Source organism: Nyctereutes procyonoides, unplaced genomic scaffold, assembly GCF_905146905.1.
Source record: "Nyctereutes procyonoides isolate TBG_1078 unplaced genomic scaffold, NYPRO_anot_genome, whole genome shotgun sequence".
Classification (NCBI taxonomy): Eukaryota; Metazoa; Chordata; class Mammalia; order Carnivora; family Canidae; genus Nyctereutes; species Nyctereutes procyonoides.
Genome location: NW_026575042.1, coordinates 2,235,387 through 2,254,028, shown reverse-complemented (window position 1 = coordinate 2,254,028; position 18,642 = coordinate 2,235,387). Strand labels below are relative to the sequence as shown.

At 42.6% G+C, this 18,642-nt stretch overlaps 1 protein-coding gene across 4 annotated transcripts in view; it reads left to right on the top strand.

The window, feature by feature from the left end:
• Positions 1–12,953, top strand: part of TCAIM (T cell activation inhibitor, mitochondrial) — a 55,957-nt gene extending 43,004 nt beyond the window's left edge. For 2 of the 4 annotated variants that reach the window (XM_055321664.1, XM_055321663.1), the window contains exons 6-11: positions 1,333–1,455; positions 3,987–4,084; positions 4,808–4,899; positions 7,611–7,843; positions 8,641–8,772; positions 11,275–12,953. In XM_055321664.1, coding sequence (XP_055177639.1) covers positions 1,333–1,455; positions 3,987–4,084; positions 4,808–4,899; positions 7,611–7,843; positions 8,641–8,772; positions 11,275–11,515 — 919 coding nt within the window. In that variant the 3' untranslated portion in view covers positions 11,516–12,953. The other 2 variants (XM_055321665.1, XM_055321666.1) reach the window with 2 other exon arrangements.
• Positions 12,954–18,642: the final 5,689 nt, after the last annotated feature.

Genomic DNA, 18,642 nt, shown 5'->3' with positions numbered 1-18,642 from the left:
TTTTTATTTAATTATTTGAGAAAAAGAACATGAGCAGAGGGAGGGGCAGAGGGAGATGGAGAAGCAGACTCCCCACTGAACAGGGAGCCCACCACAGGGCTCTATCCCAGGACCCCAGGATCATGATCTAACCACCCAGGTGCCCCTCATATATCCTATTCTAACTTCTTTTCTCTATATTCCTTAGTAGATGTGTCTTCCTTTGCACAGTGATTTTATCTTCCTTATATCCCAACACAACACAGTATCAGGCATTTCAAATAAATACTTGGTAAATGCATAAAGATTTTATTGGTTCCAAGGTTATCAATTTGATAATTTTTAAAATGTTTATTGTGCCAGCACCTGTTTAATCATATTCTAGTTATGATGATTTCCTTTGCATATATAATAAAATTAAATTCTTTTTAAATTAAATTTTAATTATGCTAAACCTATTGCTGTTATTTCCAGAGATGGGATAAAGGTTTAAAAATTCAAGATACGGGATCCCTGGGTGGCGCAGCGGTTTGGCGCCTGCCTTTGGCCCAGGGCGCAATCCTGGAGACCCGGGATCGAATCCCACGTCGGGCTCCCAGTGCATGGAGCCTGCTTCTCCCTCTGCCTGTGTCTCTGCCTCTCTCTCTCTCGCTCTCTGTGTGACTATCATAAATAAATTTAAAAAAAAATTTTTTTTTTAAAATTCAAGATACTTCAAAACCTCCCCCTTATGTGTATTACAACTTTCAGTAGGCTATACCACACATCACTCATGTACAGGTGAGAGGATAGAACCACTACTTCCACCAGAGCAAATGGGTAAATAATGTTATGGTACAACTAATAAAGTAAAAAAGTCAAATTCAGAAGACCCATCTAATGGTGCTGGTGACATTTAAAGAGCAGTGAATATGTCCTAATGAAGGAACTTACAAGGATTACCTTGTGGGTTCTAGCTGGGTAGACTCCGACTTCTTACTTTAATTAAATCTTGGTCATTAGTGCCTGAGCTCTCAATGCTTACTCCCTCATAGTCCCTCTGGTGGCCAGATAACCACTCCAGTCTCTCTTACCCTAGAGCCTCTCGAAACACCTGTCTTTCAGGCCGCTCTGTTTACTTCCCTGGTGCTCACTGCCACCCTTCCGCATGCCCCACTGAATTTAGTGCTCCTACTTCAGGCTGTACTCAACATTCCCCACCTTGTGTTTTGCTTCTACTTTGGTAAAGGTTTGGTTGGAAACTGAGTTTAACACTGGGGCTGTTTTACTGTAGTGCCTACGTCTTTTAATGCTAGAAATATTTGCATTATACTTAGTAATAAAAGCGTATATCTCTGGTTTTTTTCTTTCTAGATCCTGGTTAGATAACAATGGGAAAAGTGCAGTTAAAAAACTGAAGAATAGTTTGCCACTTAGAAAAGAACTAGACCGTTTAAAAGATGATCTGTCTCATCAGCTTCAGCTCTCAGACATCAGGTAACAAAGACAGAACCTAATTTAGAGGCTAAAATAAGCATATATTATCTACTGGTCAAGCTTTCCAGGAGTTAGATATTTGCATATTTAACTTTAATTTTTCTGATAACTATAAGTAGTCTTCTGTTATCTTTTTCTGAAAGTAGTCAAATGTTCGTCTATGTAAGAAAATTATTAATTTCTTGTTTAAAATAGTGAAGTAAGGTTTAGATACTGACATTTTTACCATAACAGTTTAATTTTTAAAGTAATATTTATAAGAAAAATATCCTTTCCATATGCACATAATATATAAAAAGTAATTATTCCTCCCTCCTGTGTATTCTTGATTCTGTGTTGTATAGCATGACTTTTCAAAGATGTTTTCATTAACCTGGAAATCGCAGTTACATAACGATAACAGGCATTTATTATAAATACAGATTTAACAGCTGTTAAAACAGTAAGGGAGGGGAAAGGGGCCCTGATGTGATACAGTTGTGGAAGTTCCTGTTATAAGAACTCTGAGAAACTGTTGTCCAGTCTCGTGCTTGAACATTCCATTTATTGTTCGTTGTGACCTGTTTTGTTGTTTTCAACAATTATCAGGATTCTTTTTCTTCTTTTGAACTAAGTGACTACTTGGGTATCTAATAGCACCTTTTCTGGTGCCTACGGAGTACTGATAATACATGTATTGTTCTTATATATTCAAATCATAGTTTGGGGTTTTTTTATCATGGTATTTTATAAAAGATAATTCAGATTTCAAGGAAAGCGTATAGGCTTGGGGTGTGTGGAATGTTTGGCTTTGTGCTGATAGGTGCTTTTTTATCATCACATCAGTATTTTTAGGCCCTGCTTTGATTAATAAGGGCTTCTTCCAATTCCACAGTCTAGTAGCATGGGCTTTTCTAGCTAACACCCAAATAATAAGATCCTTTTTAAAAGTTTGTAAAATAAATTTATGTACATAAAAGTACCTTTTTCTACTACAAATTCTAAATGATCTGACAAAGAGGCTGGGATTAGGAAAATGAAAGGACTTTTTTTTTTAGGATTTCTTAAATATGAAAAGAAACAAGCATTATATTACAAATATGGTGTAGAAATATCTCAGTTTTGATTTCTGCCATGGTAAATATCAATAAATGTAGAACACATAAACAAAAGCTCTTTGGGTTCTCCATTTTTAAGAGTGCAAAAGCTTTCTGAGACCAAAACAATTGAGGATTATGGATACAACAGCTTTCCACTATTGGAAGATTAGCCAGTGCTTCCAAAAGATGTGGAAACATTGTGACCTGTGACATGGTTTCTAACTCTAAGCTGCCTGCATGAGCGACCGTTTATTAATGAGAACTGTATTTAGGGGATCCCTGGGTGGCTCAGCGGTTTAGCGCCTGCCTTCAGCCCAGGGCGTGATCATGGAGTCCCGGGATTGAGTCCCACATCGGGTTCCCTGCATGGAGCCTGCTTCTCCCTCTGCCTGTGTCTCTGCTTCTCTCTCTCTGTGTCTCTCATGAATAAATAAATAAAATCTTTTAAAAAATAACTAGTAGCTTATTTAGTAGTGTACATTCTTTTAAATTATATCATTTTCAACTGTGGGTTAAAGGAAAATTTTTGAAAATCGGCTTTATCAGAAATTAAATTCATTAGAATCAATGATAGGATGAAGAAGGAACCTAAGTTTTTTGAGAGCTTGTTTTAAGTGCCTTATACCTTCACATATATTCCCTTCGATTTGTGCTACCTGTGCTAAACGAAGTGATCCCACTTTGTATGTATGAAATGGAAACATTAGGAAAGCTAGGAGCAACTTGTTAAGGTCACAGAGCTAATAAATCACAGCATTAGAATTCAAAGGTGATGTTCTGAGACTACTAACAACCAGTGCTCTTTACCTTTGCACTCCAGTGCCTCTGTGACACCATGTGAGTATCAGGTTCCATTTCATCACTAATATTCGGTGTTCATTTTTTTTTAAATTTTTTTATTTATTTATGATAGTCACAGAGAGAGAGAGAGAGAGAGAGAGTGGCTCCTGGGACTCCAGGATCGCGCCCTGGGCCAAAGGCAGGCGCCAAACCGCTGCGCCACCCAGGGATCCCCCTCGGTGTTCATTTATAGGATAAGTAGGTTACATGTCATAAAAATCACTTCCCCTAGAATAAGACAAAAAGAATCAGATCTAGAACTAGTATTCCTAATTAGGACTTAAATCTAAAACAAAATCATCATCATTGAATGATGTGGAGATGAAAAAGATGTTAAGTGTTCTCCATTTAATTCCCTTGTTTTAAAATAGAAACAGCATAGTGTATTTGCTTATTTGAAATGTTTGGGTATCTGAACATAGTAGTAATATTTTTACCCTCTAGCATACCATTCATTTTCCATTTGGTTGCTTCATAACAAAATGAGCTAGTTGGAAAACATATGCCTACTTGAGAAAGAAACTCACAGGAATCAAGCAGCTGGGGGTGAATGCATGCTTCTTCCCTCAGGGAGGCCTCGTGTTAATGTGCCTGTGTACTCTGTTGTACTAGGTGGCAGAGGAGCTGGGGCATTGCCCATCGCTGTAGCCAGCTTCATAGTTTAGGCCGCTTAGTGCAGCAGAACTTGGAAATTCTTAAAAATGCAAAAGGTAAGCAATTTCCATTTTCTTTTAAAATATCACTCAGCCGCTATACACATCTGTAAATTGTGGAGTAAAACTAAGTGTTAAAAGACCTCTACAGGGATGCCTGGGTGGCTCAGCGGTTGACCGTCTGTCTTCCGCTCAGGTCATGATCCCGGAGTCTGGGATCAAGTCCAGCATCGGGCTCTCTGCGAGGAGCCTGCTTCTCCCTCTGCCTGTCTCTGCCTCTCTCTCTCTCTCTCTCTCTCTCTCTCTCTCTCGTCTCTCATAAATAAATAAAATCTTTTAAAAAAATAAAATAAAAGACTTTACGGATGTGACTTCATCACAGCTGAACTTTTAAATCTGTTTCTTTGAATAAAACAGCAACATAAAATTAGACTTTTAGGGGTGCATGGGTGGCTCAGTCAGTTGAGTGACTGACTTGATTTCAGCTCAGGTCATGAGACCTAGCCTGTATCATTGGGCTCCACTCTCAGCAAGAAGTCTGCTTGAGATTCTCCGCCCCCCTTCACGTGCACATGCGTGTACACTCTTCCTCTCTCTAAAATAAATAAATCTTAAAAAATTTTTAATTAGCCTTTAAGCTTCTACTGAATTTAAGCCTGAATTTGTATACTAAATTTAAGTAATTATTTGCTCAATGCTAAAAAAAAAAAAAAAAAAAAAAAAAAAAAAAAAAAAGCACATCTCTGGATAGTAACCAAAGGGTTTGTGTTTTATCATCAGGATGTACAATAATATTTACAGACCGATCCGGGATGAGTGCAGTGGGCCATGTGATGCTAGGAACAATGGATGTCCATCATCACTGGACAAAAGTAAGGAAAAGTTTCAAAGCAAAAAAACTCTGATTTGTCATAGACCTACTTTTGTTTCAAACTCTATTATGTCAGTGAACTAAAATACTCGAATCACAGTTTCAGCTGTTTTCAGGATCGATGTTTATTGTCATGTAGTTAAAATACTTCCAGGCCTCATTTTTAAGTCAATTTTTATTTGGAAATTTTATAGTCTTTTCTGAAGTGCAGCCAGAAAGCCTGCATTCTATTGTTTTTGGTTTTAACGAATTTACTGTGTTATAATGAACATACAATAAACTGCACATATTTAGTGTGTATAATTCAATGAAATTTAACATGTGTAAATATCCATGAAGCCATTAACACAATCAAGATGGTGAATATATCCATCACCCACAAAAGTATGCTTGTGTCCCTTTGTAAACTCTCTCCTCCATCCCACCACCCTTCCCCAAGCAACCAATAGGCTGCTCTCTGTCACATAAATCATTTTATATTACTTGAATTTCATATAAGTGGAATCACAAAGTATGTATTTCTTTGGGGGAGAGGGTTCTGTTTTCTTTATTCAGCATAATTATTTTCAGATTCATCTATGCTATTGCATTTTTCAAGAACTTATTCCTTTTTATTCCCATGTAGTGTTTCATCATATAAATATACCAATTAGTTTATCCATTTATCTATTGATGGACATTGAATTATGTCAGTTTTGGCAATTAGAAATAAAGCTATTAGGAACATTATGTCCATATGCACATATATTTCCTTTTCTCCTAAAAGTGGAATAGTTAGAACATATGTTAGGGTATTTTACCTCTTAAGAAACTGCTAATGCTTGCGATGGTGGTCTTTTTAATTTTAGCCATTCTAATAGGTGTGTGGTGCTATTACATGGGGACTTAATTTGCATTTCCTTAACGAAAAATGATGGAAGTATCTTTGTGTATGCTTATTTGGTGTCCACATACTCTCTTTTGTGAATTGTCTATTCAAATCAAATATTTAATAGAAGACATTTGGAAACCTTATCTGACAATGTCTGTGTACCTAATGTATAAAGAACTCTCAAAACTCAGTAGTCAGAAAAACCCAAACAATCCAAAAAGCCAAAAGACATGAACAGCTATATCACAGAAGACCTACAAATGACAAATTTTTTTGAATGGCTAAAATGAAAGATAATGACATCACCAAATTCTGGCAGAAATACTGGATCACTCATCCATCACTGATGGGAATCTGTAGAATGATACAAGGACTCCAGAAAAAAGCATGACAGTACAGAACTAAACATGTTTAACATATGACCCAGCAGTCACACCTTTGAGCCTTTATTTTAGAAAAGTAAAAATTATGTTCACACAAAAACCTGTACACAAATGCACATAAGAGCCAACAACTAGAAAAACTCTAATGTCAAACTCTGAAGGATATTAAAGTTTTATAACAGGTCAGCAAGTTGTATCAATGTCAGTTTCCCAGTTGTGATGTTATACTACTGTTTTGTAAGATGTTACCATGGGAAAACTGCGTGAAAGATGTATGTATTTACAGTTATCTGAAAATAAAAAGTGTTTTAAAGGTAGTTACCATTTATACATAGATAACTTATTGATAGGAAAATGGAGAAAGTAGGTAGGGAAATTATTTTCACAGTGTTAGAAATATATTATAAATTACTTGTAGAATTTGTGTACTATTGTTGCTTTTATTCTAGTAGAGGTTTGTGATACCTTTCCAGTCCTCTGTAAGTTGTACATCGCCAGCTCTCTATATAAAGTCTCAGTCCTTAGCACAGCACCAGGGCCTTCCCCACCCCAGCCGTACCAGACTCTGGGGTTGGCCATGTGCTGCCTTTTCATGCTTCCATCTTTGCATATGCTTGTCTCTCATCCCCCAACACACACCCACATCCCTCTTGCTAAATACTGTATCTCTTCAGACAGATCACATTAGACTTCCTTAGAAACCTTTACTTGAGGGATGCCTGGGTGGCTCAGAGGTTTAGCAATTGCTTTCTGGCCAGGCTGTGATCCTGGAGTCCTGGAATTGAGTCCCACATCGGGCTCCCTGCATAGAGCCTGCTTCTCCCTCTGCCTGTGTCTCTCGTGAATAAATAAATAAAATCCTAAAAAAATAAAAAAGAAAGAAACCTTTACGTGAATGTCCTCTCTGTGGCACGTAGGACAAAGAATCCTGATTCTTGTTTTGTTTACTTGCACCCCACCTGAAAAGCAGGACGCAGCTCCTCCCCACCCCACCCCCGACTAGGGAGACCTAATTTCATGCTTAAGTACATGGTAGATGCTCAGTGATGTTTATTGCATGGAATTGAGTTTTGTTGAAATTCTGAAAAAGTAGACTTGGAGCCGAAATACATGTCCTGTATTTCTCACACCCTTCTTTATTAGATCATGTAATCATTCTAAAATAATTTGAGATTTAAATGTTAGTACTTAAGACTTATTTTCATTTGGAACATATTTCTTTTTTTCTGCAGTCTCTTCAGTCTTATCTAAAACTCCCTAGGATTTATAGTGGTTTGTTTTGAATATTAATATTTCCAGTGTTACATTAAGTCTTTTTCTTTCACTTATTAGAACTTTCCTTTTAGGAAAACAATTTTCTTATTAAAATTTCTGAATACAGTTTTTGGAATCCTAAAATTGAGCTATTGTAAAAACATTAAACTAAGTATTTCTTTTATTTTTAAAAAAATACTGTAGCTTTTTGAACGGTTACCAAGTTATTTTGACCTTCAGAGGAGGCTGATGCTTTTAGAAGACCAAATAAGCTACCTTCTCGGCGGCATACAAGTGGTTTATATTGAGGAATTGCAACCAGTATTGACGCTTGAAGAATATTACTCTCTTCTTGATGTGTTCTATAACAGACTGTTGAAAAACAGAATACCCTTTCACCCTAGAAGTCTGCGTGGTTTACAAATGATCCTTAACAGGTAAATATCTAAAACAAGAACTACTTTTATTCTTTTACTTAGATATGTTGTGTGTGTAAGTGGATTAAATTGTTTTGTGTTTCAGTGTGTGATTCTTAGGAACTAAAGAAAAGAATGTCACTCCTGTTAGCAACACTCTTACACATTAAAAAAGTCAATATGAAGGGATTGAAGGATTGACTCTCCAGAACATTCTTGAAATACAATGCTACTTACAGGGCAAAGTTAATCCTATAGAAAACTGTCTAGGATTAAACTAATGTTGAATCAATAGCCCACATTTTTTGTCCACATATTATTTTCACAGCCCGTGCTTGGTGCTAAATGCACACCTTACCTCATACCTCACCGTGAAGTGAGCTACTGCCTCCATTTTACAGATGAGGGTGGCCACAGAGTGAGGAAGTATGTGGTTACTCTGAAAGTGTGTCTCTTTGGGGAACAGCAGAACTTAAAGCATAATTTTACTATACTTTTAAAGTGGATTTTCTTATAGTTCTTTTTTTTTAATTTTTATTTATTTATGATAGTCACACACACACAGAGAGAGGCAGAGACACAGGCAGAGGGAGAAGCAGGCTCCATGCACCGGGAGCCCGACGTGGGATTCGATCCCGGGTCTCCAGGATCGCGCCCTGGGCCAAAGGCAGGCGCTAAACCGCTGCGCCACCCAGGGATCCCTAAAGTGGATTTTCTTGATGAATTCCTTCATTGCTCATCAGACTAATATTTTATTTGGGTGTAGAGTGGGGAACGAGGGATGAGTGATTTTTCCTTTTATGTGTATTTTGTTACAGTGACAGATATGCTCCAAGCTTGCATGAACTTGGGCACTTTAACATCCCAACCCTCTGTGACCCAGCAAACCTCCAGTGGTTTATTCTCACCAAAGCCCAGCAGGCAAGAGACAACATGAAAAGAAAAGAAGAGTAAGTGCCATGAGCCTTTTGTAATGTCTTGCCAGTCTGTTAAAAACCCAGGTATTCAGAATTCATAAATATGGGACATAAAAACTGCATGAAACTTAGGAAATTGACTGATTTGTGTACATTCCATGTTTATTTATCCCCTACCCCATTCTGCCAGGCATTGCATGTGGTGTTTAGGTCTGATGATAACAGCCTAAATTATATTACCACCATGTACCTCCATTTGACAAGCCAGGCTTGTTAGTATAAAAGTCAACTCAGGAGCAGAACAAAAGATAAGAATATCAGAAAGAAATTCTCCAGATGGAAAAAGGTGGCAACAAGGAAAGATTCAGTTACTACTTGAATAACAGGAATCTTTATTGTTTAAAACTTTGAGAACTACTGATGTAAAGCAAGCTTCGTCTGCATTTTAAGTAAATGAGAGGTACCCAGGGAGGGAAAGGCTGTTCCCCACTGTTTCCCTAGTGGAGGGGCCAGCCCTGGAGAGGGCCTCAGCAAAGGTTGCCCTCTCTGGCTCGATCCTCCTCCAAAATTGCACCCCAGAAGGACTGATGGGCACTCCTGATTATAAAGGTTGTGGCCTAAGGGTCAGGGCAACCCCCAGGGAGGAGGCCAAAGGCTTCTCCGAGGAGGAATGGGAATGCATGGCCCTGCCCAGAGATGTGTATAAAGATGTGTCATTGGAGAACTACACAGTAACTTGGCCATGATATGAGGCTCTCCGTTTCTAAGCCAGACTGTTAATATCTGTCTTTTTTTTTTTTTTTTCTGAGCCAGTGAGAAAAGTCCTTTATAAAAAAAGTTTGTCAGTCCCTCCTATTGGTGGTACCTCTGGTTCTTCCTGTCTGATCCTGGGAAAAGCAGGTACAGGTCCAGCTGGGACATTCTGAGAGCCCCATCAACCGTAACTGCTGTCTGCCTTCTCTAAGCAGCCTTGTCTAGAAGGAGTTATCTTACAGAAAAGACTAGCAGCACCTGAGAAAGTGTTCTGTGTGTTGCTGAAGGGAGTGAGTCAGCAACTACACACTCCTGCTACTAACCGCCAGCTCACTGCAATGACCGTTTCTGTTTCCAAATCTTTTTCTGGCTTATGGATATTTCATGGTACTCTTCTCCTTTATGCAGAGATTAAGTAAATAGGGACACCTGGGTGGTCGAGCATCTGCCTTCAGCTCAGGTCATGATCTCGGGGTCCTGGGATCCAGCCCCACGTCAGGAGTCTGCTTCTCTCTCTCCTTCTGCCCCCTGCTTGTGCTCTCTCTCTCTCTCTCTCTCTCTCTCTCTCTCTCTCTCTCTCAAATAAATGGATAACATCTTTAAAAAAAAAATAAAAGGAGTGGGTAAATAGAGGTTACTTGGGTATTTTTAACTAGTGCAATACTTAAACTTCTTTGGGAATCCTTGACTCTGGCAGTTTTGCTTTGCTCCCCTTATTGTGTGGGCTTCCCAAGTGATGTCCATGCTGGTCTGCACACCCCTCAAGGGTGTGACAAGTGGAGGCCTCTTTCGCACATCCCAAGATTCAGAAGATTGAAACTATTTACCCAAACATACCTCTAATCATTGGCCACCTGTGGGAGAATGCATTTAAGATACTGAGTTCTGCCCTGATTTGTCTGCTTTGTAGGCCTTCACTCAAGCCCTTGATGGAACAAGAGGCATTGCAGCCCACAGGCCAGGGATGGGTATAGAAGAAAGTGGAGGGGAAGTGCCTCCTCCCCAGCTCCCTGGTCTTGTTGTGAGCCTGCTGAGTGTTTGGAAGTCTCTAGAAGTCATTACTGCCCAAGGGTCAGATTGGAGGTGGTTCCTAAAACCAGGGCTTTTACACTCATCTTTATGCTTTCTTTGGTCACTAACAGCTGCTCAGTGAGGCAAGATAAGAACATTTTAAATTATGTATTAATTACCTTTACCTATTGCTGCTAAAAGATTTAACAAATTATTTCAGAGATACATGCTTAGGAACTATTGGCATGTCTTCTAAGCATGTTATTTACCCTTTGTGGATACCATTTTCATTGTTGAGAGTAGAAGGACCTGCGGATGGCACTAGAGGGTATTATGCTAAGTGAGATAATTCAGTCTGAGAAAGACAAATACCACATGATTTCACTCATATGTGGAATTTCAGAAACAAAACAGATGAATATAGGGGAAGGGAAGGAAAAATAAGATACAGAGAGGGAAGCAAACAATATGAGACTCTTAAGTCTAGGAAACAAACAGTTGTTGGAGGGGAGGTGGGTGAGGGGATGGGGCACTGGATGATGGGCATTAAGGAGGTACGTGATGCGATGACACTGGGTGTTATATGCAACTGATTAATCAAATCACTAAACTCCACCTCTGAAACTAATACTACACTGTATGTGAACTAGCTTGGGCTTAAATAAAATCTTGAAAGAAAGTTAGAGCTTCAATATATAACATTAATCTATTTTATGTTCTTTTATTTGGTGATAGCTTGTAGCAATGTTATGTTTATTTTCAATATAACAGGTTAAAGGTTATTGAAAATGAATTAATACAGGCTTCAACGAAGAAATTTTCCCTGGAAAAGTTTTATAAGGAGCCCAGCGTTTCTAGTAAGCAAATGGTGGACTGTTGTAAGAGACTTCTAGAACAGTCACTGCCTTACCTGCAAGGGATGCACCTCTGCATTTCACATTTTTATTCTGTTATGCAAGATGGAGACCTTTGTATTCCTTGGAACTGGAAGGATGGAGAAGCCATTAAGTAACACAGAAATCTGTATTCTTTTTGAAGAGATAAGAAACTGTTAAATTTATTTAAATCCACAATTTGATATAGCAGTATTATTTACATATTACAAGTAGGAAGTCTCTAACTGCTGCTCTAAAAGTAAACCTTTTTTAAAAATTAATTTCTGCTACATAACTTGTTTTAAAAGGTTTTATCTCCCAGTCTTATGGTGTTTCTTATCTGATTGGCATGATTGGGTAAAAAGATGTCAAAATGAAAGAACCTATTTTTAGCGGTATGTAAAAGAGGGATTCTACAGAGGTAAGGAAATTGTATATTTTTATATGAGTGAATGTGGCTACTGTTTGAAACAGGTCTCATTCAGCATAGCTCTGGAGCAGTGGAACTCATTCAGCGTGCAGCTGTAGAATTCATCTGTGTCCATATGAACATGCGTTTTGCAGCCAGTAAGGGACAGTTGCACCAAAGCAGGAGAGCAGCAAAACTTAGATAACCAAGCTTTTCCCTAAAGAAAGAGTAGAAGGAAAAAAAAAGCAATTGGGTGTATAAATACTATTGACATTGTCACAAGCAGTCCGATACTAGTTTGTTAAAACATCTTAGTGACAGAAAATGTAGGTTTAAATCTGTAAGTTCTCCGACCCGTTAAAATATTACAGCTGTTGGTAGCATGACACTGACACACAGTAGAGGTCTTTGAATCAGTGAGGTGACGCGTGACGCCTTTGTCTTTGTGGACAAACTATCCAGTAAATAGGGGTAGGAATGGCTCAGGCCATTCAGGATTTCTGGCACCCCCTCAGTGGGTCCTCCTGCCCCTGCCGGCCCCTGTGAGCACCCCCATGCCCACCTCGGCCCCCGGGGCCACAGGGGGCCCTCTCTGCAGACACACGACTCCTCTCCACAGGCGTTTCCCTTGGATAATATTATTTCACCAGATCCAGAACCTCTTCGGCTCGTTTCTCAAGAGGACCAGGTGAATCCCGAGGTGGGATGCCGTGTTTGTAGCCCCTCCTGCTGAAGAAAAGGGAAAGGAATTTTTTTCCACCGTGCGCCAGAAAGAAAAGGAGCTGTTAACAGCCATTCTTGAGGCACATTTTAGATTCATCAAAACACTATTATTTAAACTGTTAAATTCAAATATGTGTTCAAAAGAAATACTGATTTGTAGTTTTTCTGGTTTGTGCATATCATCTCTTTGAAGCTTCAGTAACAACTCTACTGATTTTTTTTTCCTAATGTAAGAATGTTGCCCTTAAAGATTTTCCAGAGCCAGATGATGAGAGTAAAAATCCCTTCCTTAGAGATTACATAAGGAAATTTATTGAAAAATTGGTTTGGATTATGCCATTTCTAATGGCAACTAATAACAGAATCCTTAGTGATATGTTTTGAATTGGACTTTGTCCCAGAACTGATTGTTAATAACAACATAATAAATAGTACATTAAACAGATTGTTTTTATTGTCATTCAGTTATTAATAGTTTTACAACTATTGCAACATAGTAGGAAGTTATAAGAAATCGCTGGCCTCCATGACTGCCTCTCCCCGTCTAACACGAAGGGGGAAACCTCCGTCCCCCCACTGAAAACTGGGACAGGGACAGGCCCTTCCGACTGAAGCCATGGGTGGGAAATGGTCTCCAGAGGGACCTGGGCTCCAAACCCAGGCCGACCTCTCCCGAGGAAGCAGCAGGCCCTACCTCCTCCTTTATTTCTTAAAAGACCTAAGGTCCAGGCAGCCTGCCTGAGCTAATGAGAGGCGGTGGGCATTGGGAACTGGACAGGTGAACAGGAGGGGGCAGGCCTGTGTCAGAAGTCAGCTCACTTGTGGAACCTCTAAGACTGTGTGTGCATCGCAGGCAGCGGTCCCTGAAGTGGACCCCTGCAGCTCAGACCACTGTCCCAGCGCCCTGGGACTAACCCAGCCTCAGCACCCCACCCCACCTGTCCTGGAGGGACCTGCCTGAGCTTCGCTGGAGCAAGCCAGTAAAGACCACATCAGTCCTGTGGAGACTCATGGCTCCAAGACTCTGGGCTCTTCTGCAGGAGGCCATGGTCCTGGCAGCCTTCTGCCACAGGCCCCAGAGCTGGGAACCCAAACTCCCAGGAGGCTAGCTCCCAGACCCAGGGTGCAGGAGCCACTGATGCATTGGGTGAGGCCTGGCAGCTGGGACCGCAAACCGCCTCCCTGTTTCAAGAGTGCCTCTGATCTCTGCCACCTGGCCACAACTCCAGCCATGAGCTCCCTGACCTGGCAGGGCCACCCAAGTGCCTGTCCCAGGAGTAGGAATTGACACGATCCCCAGGGCACCTAAGTAGGACTCCTCGTGGCTCCCGGCACTGAGTGACCCTCGACAAAGCCTCACTTGGCCTCAGTCTCCCCATCCGTAAAAGGAGACACTGGGTCGTGTTCTTGGAAGTTCTTCCCACCCTCAGTGAGTCTGCCCCAGGAATGCAGACCCCTCCCTTGGATGGTCCTGGCTGCCAGCCCGGGCACCCCTCACTCCTGAGCAGTTGAGACAAGGAAGAGGAGGTGAAACAGCCCGTGGCCACACAAATCAGAGTTGGTGTCATGGGACCCTCTTCTAACCCCACTTCCCTGCTACTACAACCTCAGTCTACTGGTCACTCGAAACCCTTCCCTCATGAATGCATACCTGTTATGGGGCATTATAGGAATATTTCCCCCTAAGGTGACAAATGTTGCACATGGGGAAACTGACCCCCAAAATTAAGGGGAGACTTGGCCAAGGCCACACTGCCTCCTGGAGGCAGGAGAGGTGGGACTAGAACCCAGGTGTCCCGAGGGGTATGAGGGGAGGGGTCTGAGCCGGCAGCAGCACCCCCAGCCCTGAAGGGCCCATCACCAGATTCACGCTGGGTGTAGGTGGACCATGTCAAGATCAGATGTGCCCTGGAGCAGTCCTTGTCCTGGCAGGTGTGAGGGCATAGCAGAGACCTTACAGAGACTTTACATGGTGAGGGATGTGAGGCCCCGCCACTGTGGTGTGGGTGGGTCAGCAGGCAGCAGAGCTGTCGTGGCACCTATGGGAATTGTAAGAGCAGGGAGGCCTGGCAGCCACTCAACCAGATTGCTCCACAGCTTCGTTCTCCCCATTCCAGTCAGGCCTGGGTGCACTCTGGCACCCCACAAGTGCCTATGGGCATCATTCGTGCAGCATTTGCACGCATCTGCCCCAAAGTCCATCACAGCAGCTAATGTGAAGGAAACCGATTCAGCACAGGGTGTGGCCCACCATGGAGGAGGCCATCAGACTTCACCCTCCGAATCTTTTGGAGGTTGTCCATTTTTCATTTTCCCTGTCAATACCACAGGCATTGGCCTGGACCTAGTGTCAGCACCCATGAGTCAGAGACTTCCAGGTCAGCAGAACTGGCAGTGTAATCCGCCAGAGGGATGATCTATATAGACACCGGCTCCAGACCCCGCTTCCACCCCCACCCCAAAAAGCAGGATGTTTAAACTTTGGAGCAAAATCTTGGCTGAATGATTTCCTGATCTTTTTCCTATTAGTCATTGAGCAAACACTTAGGAAGCACCTACTGTATGCAGGCAGTGGGAACACAGCAGGGACCAAGCAGACAAGAGCCTGCATTTGGTTTATGCTTCTTGGGGCTGACACAAATTACAAACCGGGTAACAAGTGCATTCCCTCACAGTCTTGAAACCAGAAGTCCAAAATCAAGGTGTCAGCGAGACCCTGCTCCTTCCAGAGGCCTGGGAGGACAGTCCTTTCTTGGCCTCTTCTGGGCTCTAGGGCTGCCAGTGTTTCTGGCTTGTGGCCACATCACTCCAATCTCTGCCTCTGTGTGCCGGTCTCAAAACTCACCCTGTGTCTCTCCTCGAAGAATGCAGGTGAATGGGTATAGGGCCTACTGGATAATTTAGGTTAAGCCTCTCCTCTCAAGACCCATAACTTAACCACATTTGTTAGAGAAGGTCGTATTCACAAGGTTGCAGTGGTTAGGACATGAACACATCCTTTGGGGCCACCATTCAATCCACTGTCCTGGTGACTGGGGGTCACCACTGCAAGCCCCATTTATTTTAATCTTCCCTTGAATGATGTTGCAGAGGGAACCCACCATCTGTGAGCAACATGCCAAGTCCACCTGAGACCCTGGTAAGGTGCACACTCTCCTTCCTACTCAAGCATTATTTCACATCCACTAGCCTTCCCAAAGTTAGAGTTTCCTGGGATTCCAGGCTCCACCTAGCCTGCCCTATTTACTGGGTATTTGAATTGGTTCCAGCCTCTCACTTTTCTAGTTTGTCTGCAGTGAACTTGTCTGTGCACATGCTTCTCTTTTCTCCTTGGGATGCTGAGTTCCAAGTTAGAGCTGTGTTGTAGGCGCTCTGTGCCACTGACCTACTTGCTGCTGCTCAGCATGAAGCCATACTTCCTACATGCTCTGCAGAACCAGAGGGAATTCCTTTAAGCTTCTCTACTTCAGACTGAGCACCATAGTAAATTTTTTCAGTAGAGTGCCCTGGAGGTGCATTGCAGGAGGCAGAGGCCCCTCCTGCTGATTCTGGAGGCTGCACAATCGGTCAGAAGTATGAGTGTGGTGGCAACCCGTGGAGATTTGCCCAGAACACGTGGCCCCAGCTGGGCCTGGTGGCCCTTTTGACACTGTGAGTGCCTGGCCTCCTGCCATTTGGTGTCCCCAGGGCCTCACCCATCCCTGGTTCCTGCTGACATAGTGATAGACAGTGAAGTTGAGAAGGTCTAGCAGACAGGCTTGCTCACCCCTACATTGTACAGGGGGGATACTAAGACCAGGAGAGGCAGGATTCTGACTGGGTCACAGGACACATCGACTGCAGAATCAAGGCTGGACCATAGGCTTTTGCTCCCCAGGCCTGAGAACTGGGGCTTCCTGGGGTCCTCTTTCTGAGCCCCTACTTACTGTCTCACACCCCAGCATAACTGGACCAGTCACTCCATTCCTGGAGGGTCAAGCAGCTGCCCATTGTCCCACCAAAGCATCATCCAGAGCCTATCTACCAGGGGAGGCAGAGCTAGAAGGGCTGCCCCGCCCAAAGGCTCTGTCCACCTCAGAATGCCTCAAGGAGAGCTCCTGGCAAGGCTCTAGCCACTTTGTACTCATGGCCCAGGGTAGCCCTGAGTTCCACCCCCTGGGCTGTACCCAGAAACACAGGGCCGACAGGTCCTACACATCCTGGTTTGTTCCTATCTCAACCAAAGAGGTATCCTTCTGGCTCTGGCTGGGACCAAACATACTGCTCTGATACCAACATCAGAACCAAAGTATTAAACTCCAAAAACTTATGAGCAAAATACTAAGGTGGCTTGAGAGGTAAAAGAATGTCTAGAAAACATTATGTGTCAAAATCTAAGTTAAATTTATATGGGGTTTGAAAGCAGTTGGTGTGTTCTTCTAAGAAGTCCTGTGCGCAGTCCTGTGCACTTCCAGGGGAGGCAGAAGCATCCTCAACGTGAGCATGATGGCGGGCTGTTCTGACCATGAGTGTCTCAGAAAGGTGTGGCCACGCAAATACTCATAAATTCAAAAGGAAAATCGGTTATTCCCAGTAAGGACATTTTTCAGCTTGCGGGTGAAGGCCCAGGGGGCAGAAGGGCTGGGAAGAAGGGAAGAGGCTGGAGGTAGAGGGGTTGGTCCAAGGGGGCCACATGTTGGCAGAGCACCTCCTGGTGGTGAGATGGTAACAGGAACTGCTGAGAATGGTGGGGCGCTCCTTGCTCCAGCCTTAGCCAGGCCGCGGGAGTGCCTGGAGCCAGTGTCTTTCAGTGAAGCCTTAGGAGGCAGTGGAAAGGCCACCTTCTGCGCAGGTGTGCTGGATGGGCCCTGGTCATTGAGAGGAGCCCCCTGCATGCTCCCATGCTGAGATCTGGGCCTCTCTTGGGGCTTCTCCACAGAAGCTGGAGAAGCTTCAGGTACATCTGCCTTCAGTGGTGGGTAGGTAAGTTCTCCACTTACCTCGTTTACCCAGAAAAACGTATCTAGAGGTTTCTTCCCTTGTCCAAATGGACTCTTAAACATAGCTACAAAGGAGAAAATTGAGACAACACAGGTGTACCTTTAGCTGTCCATAGTGGGGGCAGAGGGCTCCCTCTACACAGTCAGGGTCAAAGGGAGTCACCAACCCTTGGGCAAGGATCAGATAGCCTGTGCCAGGATTCGGTCAGGGAGACAGATGCTTTCCCAGATGCTTCAGAAATCCTCCCAGGGCCAGGAGCAGGCCTTGCTGGAGACTCTAGATAAATTCTAGTGTCTTTTTAAAACATGTATTTTCAAATTTTTAAATTTTAACCAAGTATACTGAGAAATATACTTTAAATCCTGACCTACTTCAGAAGTGTGTTTGTGTATGTTGTATGATGGATACTAACAATTTCATAGAACTTAAATGGTTATGTGCAACAGTCTTGGTATTTTCTATGCAATTCAATCCTAAATTCCTTATGAAAATCCTAGTTGCTCCTCCTTAAAGTCATTTTCTAAAGAAAGTAATAATGATTAATAAACTATAGTTTGAAAAACACTGAGGTTAAGAGGAAAATGGAGAATGCTGGGTCTTCTACAAAAGAGGACCAAAAAAATCACTCTGCAAATTTTACAAAAACATGACCATGTGTGGTCTGCAGAATGGTTCCCCAGAGAAGGCCATGCCCTAGTCCTTGGAACTTGTGACTGTTTCATTACACGGCAAAAGGAAATTTGCAGATGGAATTAAAATTACAGACTTTACCTTAAATTAGGGATTATCCTGTATTATCTGGGAGCCCCAATCCAGTCATTTGATCTCGAAAAAGCTGGGGTCAAGAGATACAGCAGGAGGAGCCGTACGACAGAATCTAAGTATGAGAAAGACTCACCTACCACTGGTGGCCTGATGGTGGCCGGCCAAGTGGAAACCATGAGAAGGAAATAAATTCTATCAAATGAATGAGTCTGGAAGTGGATTTTCCTCTAGAGTCTCCAAATAAGGGCCAGGGTAGACAGACCTTGATGTGGGTCTTATGAGAGAGTACCAAGCCACACTTAACCAGACTCAGGACCTACCACTGTGGGAGAGAATAAATGGCTCTGTTCCAAGTCGCTAGATTTGTGGTCACTTGTTACAGCAACA